A 9340-nucleotide genomic window follows, 5' to 3' on the forward strand; every position below is an offset into this window, starting at 1 on the left:
GGACAATTAGCATGCAAATTACTTAGACATCAAAAGTAGCAAATGCAACTACTTCAACTCTATTCACTTTTTTACATATAATAACATGTAAATTGTTATGTTTTACATCTATGGCTAAGAATTATTATAGTTTTTTTTTTATATATATATATATATATATATATAAATCTTCCATTTAGTTTAAATAAAACCAAAGAACTATCGATATATTTTTTTATGAAAATTTAACCTTTTTTTTTTTTTTTTTTTTTTTTTGTAAACGTAGGAAACTTCTTTGCAGTTAATCTTATTCTATTAAATGTTCAAAAAAATCTCAACAATAGATTCTGTTTTAATCGATTAGCCATGGTAATTCATTTTTATAAATACCTTCCTTGATATAATGCATTAATCAATATCATAAAAATTATGATATATTATCATATATTTGGTAGTACTTAAATCCACAATCCAATTAGACATAGAAGCTATGAAGTTTCCTTTACTTTCTAAATACATATACTTAATTTTTTTAAAAAATATCTCTTATATTATAAGGTTTTTTAAATTTTAATTTGATTTTAATTTTTAATCTTACATTACTTTTCTAAAAATGGTTTTCAAATACATGGATTAATTTAATATTTTATTTTGTAAAAATAAAATAAAATAATGTCGATAAAGAAAAACACACACACACACACACACACACATATATATATATATATATATATATATATTCTTTATTTTAATATGGAAAAAGATCCAAATCTCTAATTGGAGTTTCTTTCTATTTGCACTTGGTGAATATATGGCTCAATCTTGTTATTATATAGTTGGATATATGTTCTTTAACCTAAATAGATTAAAATTATATGATAAAACCATTTTAGAATTCTTTTAAATTTATCCACAAAGTGATCATTATATTTGAGTCTTCGTATGATTTATTTACAATAATAAGTTGGTTTGTAAAAAATTTCAATTCCTAAATTAATATAATAAAATATTCATCTTCTTTGATATTTTACATAAAAAAAACTCAAATTTCATAACAATAATGCAGTAGAATTTTGTATATTAATTTTTGTTTTTTTAAAGATATTCTGCAAATTTTAATATATAAAAAAATTATATAATTAAAATTGGAAGTAATTCTGTCAAAGGTTTTTTTACATGCCAATTTTTCTCTTTCTTCACTTTAGCATCTGCATGTTTTAGTAGAAGATCTTTAAGATTATTAAAATTCATTTTAAAATCCTACATTTTCAAATATAATTGTATTTTTACCTTGTAATGGCACAAATTGTGTCAGTAAATGTTTTATTAGTAACCTTCAAAACCTCGCCTATACTTGATAAAAACTTGAATACAAAAGATTACTTTATATCAATTAAAACCCTTTATTAAGTTATTTTTAATTAAATTTAAATTTAATTATATCAATAGAACTTAGAAAGTTAATTTAAAATTAAAATGATACCATACATCATAAAAAATATTTGACAAAATTAAATTTCCACATTTCAATATAAATAATAATATGTTTTCTTCTATAACACTAAAATAAAGTTCTAAAAAATTGTTTCAAATTTATAATGATATTTTAAATTTGAATCTACTTATTTTGCTACAAACAGTCTAACTTACTTCAATTGACTTTAAAACACATCAAACAGTCTTCTTTTTTTTTTTAATTTAAAAAAACATTTTTTAATTAAATAAGTTTATAAAGCACTTATAATGCAATCAATAGTTAGAATATTCAAATCAAAATATAGTAAGATTTTTTTACAATAAGGTATTAAGTTTTCTATATGATTTATTTTTTAAGAGTTTTTTATCACTTATTATAAAAAAATTGAAACCGCCTTATAATTTAGATTAAAGGTGGAATTGACCCTCACATTTGATCTAAGAGATTAAAAAAATAATAATAATATTTTAATTTAACTTAATTATATTGTGTTGAAATTTTACTTACAAGTGATAATTTTAGATACTAAAATTATAAGTTTAGTATCTAAAATTTTAGATTCTAAATTATAAGTGATAATTTTAGATACTAAACTTAAATATTCATTCAATAAAATTGGAATGACATCCTTGAAGTAAGTCTTTAAGTTCTAAATTCTAAAAACCAGATACATTTTTTAATATCTACAACAGATGCATTTATAATTGTCATGATTTAATACTAAGAATATCTTATGGTCGAAAATATTTGCTAAAATATTATTTTAATGCAACCAATAAATATGAAACAATATCAAGTAAATAATCAATATTACATATCACATCAGGATGCAAATACTTTTAAAAAGTGAAAAAGTAAGAAGAATAAAATAAAAAATAAAAAAAAATATTAAGATATATTGAGGTTCTATTAAAATTAGTAATGTCTTATAAAAATAAGAAAAATAATGTCTTCCAACAAAAAAAGCTATCAATTTAAAATGAGTTTTTTGAGATTTATAAAATATGAAATATCAAACCATTTTAATCTATAAATTTGTTCATTCAATAGCTAATTAAAGATCATTGTTTTTTTTTATTTTTATTTTTACTTGTTTAGAGGTTTGTCATAGAGATATGACTAGTAATGCATAGGGTCTTAAGATTAATATAAAATTTTAATTTGTTTCAATGCAAGTTACTTTTACATAATAAAATCGAATTTTTATAAATTTTAGAATTAAAGACAAGCTAAAAAATTTTAATCTATAATATTCATATTTAAAAATATAATATCAAATATTATTACTTACAAATAATAGAAAAACATCATACCAAAGTAATTTAATATTATTGCTATTATCACTGTCTTAAGTTAGTTTTTAGAGTTTAGCTAGTTCGTGAGTTTAGAAGTTCGTGAAATTGCTGGAATAGTCGTCGAGGTTTTTAGAGTCTAGCTAGTTTTATGTTCTCTCTTATCTTTCATCGATAGTTAACTTTTATCGATTCATGTTGTTTCAATAACTAAAAAAATTCCGGCATGGTTGCCTCAACGCATATGTGTCACAAGGTCCTGTTAATCGTGTGATCGCAGTCGTTAGCAGCAACAGATGCAGCGATGGAAGGAACTCGTTGAGATCTTTTCTTGTAAGAATTCCCTGTTAATTCTGGAGTCGTGGATGTGTTTTTTGCTTTTCCGAGCATCGTTTAATAGTAATTCCATTTCAGTACGTATGCTCTTGGAAAAGTTGAGTAGAAATCCCTGAATTCTCAGAGGAATTGTTTTTTTTTTTTTGCATTATTTCTGGACTCTTTCCGAATCTCGGGATGTGTGAAGACGTTAAATTTAGATTGACAGAAGACAACGTTAAATTTAGATTATGCGACAAGGCAGCTTGCGCCGCATATAAGTGGAGTGCTGTTTTTCATCAGCCGATGCTCGGTACTCCAAATCAGAAGCCATCGTGATCGCTCAATTTTTGCATAGTATCTCGGAGAGCAAGCAAATATGGGCAACAGTTTCAATGCAGTGAATCCCTCCGAAGAGATTGGAATACCGCCTATTTTACCGTATGTTGCCCTCAAATCAGTCCTTCCTCCCTCCGTCTGTGTGAGATATATAAAGGTCAGCTTACAGAGACGGCTTTTGAAGTTGAGAGTGTATAATTTATCTAGTGGAAGAAGATGGATCTAGAGGAGAGCCATTCCTACAAATCTCATCACATTGGCATGCTTGCTGCAGGGTTGTTGGTTGCAGCACTCACATGGATATTCTACTCGAATGCTGGAAAGCGTGAGACGAAGAAACCACCCGGCCCTCGGCCATGGCCCGTAGTCGGAAACCTTCTGAACTTGTCTTCGCTGCCGCACAGGTCCCTTCGCGATCTCGCAACCAAATACGGGGGTTTTATGTATCTGCGTTTAGGTATGCTAGATTTTTAGTCTATGAACTCTCTTTTCAGCTGCCTCGAGTTGAAATTTCACAGTATTTGCAAGCAATTTATTTGAGCTGAGAATTTTCATATGAGACGGTGACAAAAGCATCACGATCACTCTACAGTTGATGATCTTTCGGCGCAATTACCGAAATCTTTTAGCCTAACCACGTCGATGTGCATGTTTGTCTCCTCATGCGCAGGATCCGTACCTTGCGTGGTGATTTCTACTGCAGCAGCGGCACGGGAGTTTGTTCTAAAGAATGATGCAGACACCGCAGGACGACCCCAGGTGGTGGCCCTCGCCATCCTTGAAGAAGACAAGACTGTGGCGAGTGCTAACCCTGGGCCGTACTGGAACCAGCTACGAAAACTGTGCCATGATCAGCTTTTTTCTCCAAAGCGCCTGGCATCTTACGAGAATGCCAGAACGGAGGAAATTCATCACATGGCAAGGCTCCTTCGAGAGGATGCAAAGAGGGGGGAAGTCATCGACGTAAGGAGATGGCTTCAGGGTGTAACTTGCAATTACGTGACCCGGATGCTTCTTGGGAAAAGGTAATGCAAATATCTTAGATAAAACATCGAACATTACCACCGTACTGCTGGCTAATGAAGAGCTCCATTTCCGGCTAGTGATGAAGCGAAACTTTTTGGTCCTACCAAGAAGATTCTGATCAATACACTTTGTAAACAGGTACTTTGGAAATGGCGAAGAGAGTCCCGAGGAGAAAGAAGAAAAGCAAGGATTCGAAAAGTTCTACAAACGTATATTTGAGGCAGTCGGCACGTTCATCATCGATGACTACGTCCCATACTTGAGCTTCATCACAAAGCTGCAAGGTTGGATACCAAGGTTGTGGGATATCCGTCACTTCTCTGATTCCATTTCAGTGAAAATTGCGGACTTGGACAAGCACAGACAGCGAGCTTTAGACAGGAACAGAGGTGAAGAATACGTACCTGACTTTGTGGACGTGTTGTTGACGACAAAGATGGAAAATGGAGAGCCGCTGCCCGACAAGAACATCAAGATGGTCCTCATGGTAAGATAATTTTATCTCCAGAGCCAGAGTGGGATTGCTCACTTGAATTCAATAAAATACAGCATTACGACTGATCAACGAGGTCATTTCCGAGCGCCTAGAGTTCAAAGGTTTGGAGGAATTTCGATTTCTGACAAAGTGTTTCTTAAAACTTCATCCCTCACTGACATGGAGTGCTGGGGTTCCAGAATATGCTGATCGCAGGAACAGACACAATGGCGAATACAGTGGAGTGGGCGATGGCAGAGCTCATGGTAAATCCTCTACATATGAAAAGAGCTAAGGATGAACTCGACAATGTGGTGGGCACTAATCGACTGGTACAAGAGTCCGATATCCCAAACCTCCCGTTTCTGCAAGCCATCACCAAAGAGGCCCTTCGTATGCATCCCCCTGCGCCACTGTCACTCCCACACGAATCAATCCGACCAGCAGAGATCATGGGGTACAAGTTTCCAGCCCACACACGAGTGTTCTACAATCTTTTTGCTATCCATCGGGACCCTGCAATGTATGAAAAACCTGATGAATTCAACCCTCAAAGATTTATCGACCATCCCGAGGTGAATCATTTAACAGGTATGGATTACTACGAGCTCATCCCATTCGGCGCAGGGCGACGCATGTGTCCAGCATATCAGCTGGGAAACCTCATGGTCTCCTTGATGCTTGCTCACGTTCTCCACAGTTTTGATTGGCTCTTCCCTGAAGGCGAGAGTGTACAGACTTTTGACATGAGTGAAGAGTTCAAGCTCACTGTAGCCCTTAAAAACCCTCCCCGCTGGATATTCCAGCCCAGGAATCCAGCTTTTCTGTACTGAAGTTCAAACTGCAAGGGGACCTCAAGCAACCTCTCATAAATTTCATCAAAACTAAACCAAACTACATCTTCAACCACCTATCTGCAAAAGTCTAACTTAAACTTTAAATGTGCCTTTTGCTCCGAATCTACTGCTTCGATGCATCCCAGAAACAGGTGATTACATTAGTTTTTTGCGGCCTTAGATCCCAGGGGATAGGGTATTTCGTGCCTTCATTATACTACAACCTCACAACCTTTGGCAGCGACGAGACGAAGCTCCCAAGAAAGACGATGCCGGAAAGCACTGCTCAAGGAACCTGCATCGAGACGAGATAACACAACCATTGTTCATCTCATTATGTCATACTTACGATAAGTTAAGCTTGAGGATTGAATGCATTCAAAATTACGATATTGCCCAAAAAGAAATATTATATTTTTTTAATACATTTCAATATAAATAATATTTTGTTTTTTTAGTTACTTATAACAAAAGTAGCTAAAGATCTAGAATTCTCTATTTTATTGAGATAGTCAAAGATATGAGGTTTTTTAAATTTATTTGACAATGATGTCAAGCTTAAGCACTTGTATATATCAAAGGTATTCAAATATGTAAGGTTGTCCAATTCATATGGCAATGATGTTAAGCTTGAGCACCCACTTATTCTTAAGATAATCAAAGATGTGAGGGTGCTTAATCTATTTGGCAATGATGACAAGCTTGAATACCCTTTTATATCAAAAGTAGTAAAAGATATAAGGTTGCTCAATTCATTTAGCAATGATGTCAAACTGCAACATCCTTGAATATTAAAGTTTTTCAAAGATAGAAGACTACGTATTAATGGTGATAGTGATCTTATTTTTATTTAATCTCTTAAATTAAGAATCTTCAAAGAAGTCATATACTCCAATACATAAGATAGTTAAGTTTGAGCATCCTTCTAAGTCAAGTTCTAATAATGTAGCAATTTTAAAGAATGAATTTAGAATTTTTTCAATAAAACAACAATTTTTCAATTGTAAGATATTTAAATCCTTAAACTTTTTCTCAACATCTTTGTTATATAGGACTTGCAATTCTTTATATACTAATTCAAGTAGCATGACTGATAGAAAAAAATTTAAACTTAAAAAATGCTTTATCAACACAAAAAAAATATAATTAGGATCTTTAAAATAGTTTTAAGTGTTATAATACTAAAATCAAAATTTAAAAATTAAAATGATGAAAAAAAAATATGTATTATATTACTTATATTATTATTGTTTATATTGTTGTAAAGTAATTTCTCCAATTATAAACCAACACAATGAAATACACAATTACATTACAATTTCTACATTAGTAATGTACTTAATGTGGATAAAAATTGAAGTTTAATATAAGATTAATTTATTTACATAATAACTTAACATCAAAATACATCTAAAAAATAATAAAAAAATATATTATTTATAAACAATAAACTTCAATTTTTGAATTCTATTTCTTTTTTATTTTTATTAATTTTTTACATGCCATGTAGATAAAATGTAGATGTTTTATCTTTTTAATTAATCTATAAAATAGATTTGTATTAAAGTTCTATATTTTTGTATATTTATATCTCATTTTTTTCAATAATATTTCTATTCTTATCTTATAGTTTATTATGTATTCTTATAAATCCATCTTTATTTATTTTTACCAATGATTAATAAATCATTGTATCTAATATGAATTCTACATCTTTTTAATCTTTTTTAAAACTATTGGACTATATTTATAATACTCTTCTTATTTTTAACCTTTATAAAGCTTGCTCTTAATATTACAATCTCTTATATTTTTTAAAAGATGCTTCCATAACATTTGAACTCAATAGCAAGCTATTACAAGTTCTTACAATGCTTTTTTTAATCTCAAAAGTTCATCAAGAATATTTTCTTAGCTAAAATAATAAGTGATAAACAACTTCATATTTATATCTTTATCAAGTTCTTTAATATTTATTTTATAAATATTTTACCATAATGCTTTATTGCTTTTGAATCTCAAGTTATTACAATCAATGTACTACCATTGCTAGTAAATATATTATCCATAGATAAAACATCCTCACTTTGACTTTGATTCTATACATGGTCTAAAATAAAAAAATAATTTTAACATTTGTTGAACTTCTTATACATCCATTGATTTTGATTTGACTTTAAATTATTATTAATTTTGTATGAAGTTGTAGAATAATCACCACTACTTTTAATGCATTCAACAAAGCATGAGGCATTGAATATGTCTTTTACATCATTCAATATAGCCTTTGTATCAAGAACAAGAACTTAAAGAATGTAAATAAACAAGTAAGATATTTTTCAAAAAAATATGATAAAAATATATATATATATATATATATATATATTCAAAAATAAATTGAAATGACTATTGCCAAAAGATAAAAAAACTAGAAACTCTTGAAACTAGATTAGAAGCAAGAAAAGAATTGATAAGAGTAAGGAAGGTATTATTCTTGCCTCTATATATACTATTTAACTAAGAGCTACCTAACTACATTTTATAGGACCATTGACAGGTGTCCAATTCGCAAAACATATGTCTAATTTATAAGACAAGCTTTCTATACGTGCACCACATGTCCAACTTATATCACAAGTAGTTAATCAGTACAACTGTTAGGGACATAGTCCTTAGAACCTTCTAGAGATAAGTTTCTAGAATCTTCTAGAAGCAAGTCTCTGGAACCTTCTAGAAGCTTCCTAGTTGGTAGAAGTTGCTTGAGAAGCTTCCTAAATAGGAGTATATATTGGAATCGAGGCTGAAGAGTTCTTCAGTCTCGACAACACATCTCTTGGAGCTCTAGTTCACTTCTTTGGTGTTGTTCTTGTATTCATTTGATTAATCTAGTTCTTGCCAGTTCTTCTTGAACTTCTTGGTAGATATCAAGTCTGTATTCTGTGTCCGTGACAGTTTGTCGAGACTTCACTCACCTTAGATATTAGAGCTAGTTTCTTCTTTGTTAGAGTGTGGATTACCCCTCTGCTTGGAAGTATACTAGCACTTTAGAAGTTGCGGATTACCCTCCTCTAAACTGATACTTCTTTTGTTACAATATTGGAGTCTTATTCTTCTTGGAGAGAGTGGATTACCCCTTTTCTTGAAGCTCTTAAGGCATTTTAGAGGTTGCGGAGTACCCTCCTCTAAACCAATATTGTCTTATTGTAGAGTCATTTCTGTCCTTCTCTTAGAATGGTCGGGGGCCAAGACATTAGTATGACGGAAAGTTCAGAGTCCAAGTTAGATGCTATCATGAATGCCCTCACTACGTTATCGCAAAGAACTGCAGAGATTGAAGGAGTCGTGGCAAGGCTTCATAATGATGGAGCATCTGGGATGGCACAATCTAGGTTGCACCAGCCTCAAACTTCTACACTTGGAGAAGCAACTTTACCTCAGGTTTGACAAGCACCGCTAGTTCTACAACATAAGGAACTCCGAGTTAGCCTTCCGGACAAGTTCGATGGTACGCGTTCCAAGTTTCGAGGATTCGTCAACCAAATCAGGTTAATAACAGCCTTACAGCCCGAATGCTATCCAACGGAGGAGTCACGTGTTGGGC

General features: G+C 31.5%; 1 protein-coding gene across 1 annotated transcript; it reads left to right on the forward strand.

Moving 5' to 3' along the window:
* Positions 1 to 3402: 3402 nt before the first annotated feature.
* Positions 3403 to 6331, forward strand: LOC112284479 (cytochrome P450 703A2; the record flags this gene model as incomplete). The annotated part of the gene is made up of 5 exons (XM_024524300.3): positions 3403 to 3559; positions 3677 to 3859; positions 4073 to 4427; positions 4567 to 4915; positions 5104 to 6331. Coding segments are annotated over 5 exons (1677 nt in total), but the record flags the coding sequence as incomplete, so codon positions are not given.
* Between the last annotated feature and the right edge of the window lie 3009 nt (positions 6332 to 9340).

This window comes from Physcomitrium patens, chromosome 7 (genome assembly GCF_059467195.1).
Source record: "Physcomitrium patens ecotype Gransden chromosome 7, ASM5946719v1, whole genome shotgun sequence".
NCBI lineage: Eukaryota > Viridiplantae > Streptophyta > Bryopsida > Funariales > Funariaceae > Physcomitrium > Physcomitrium patens.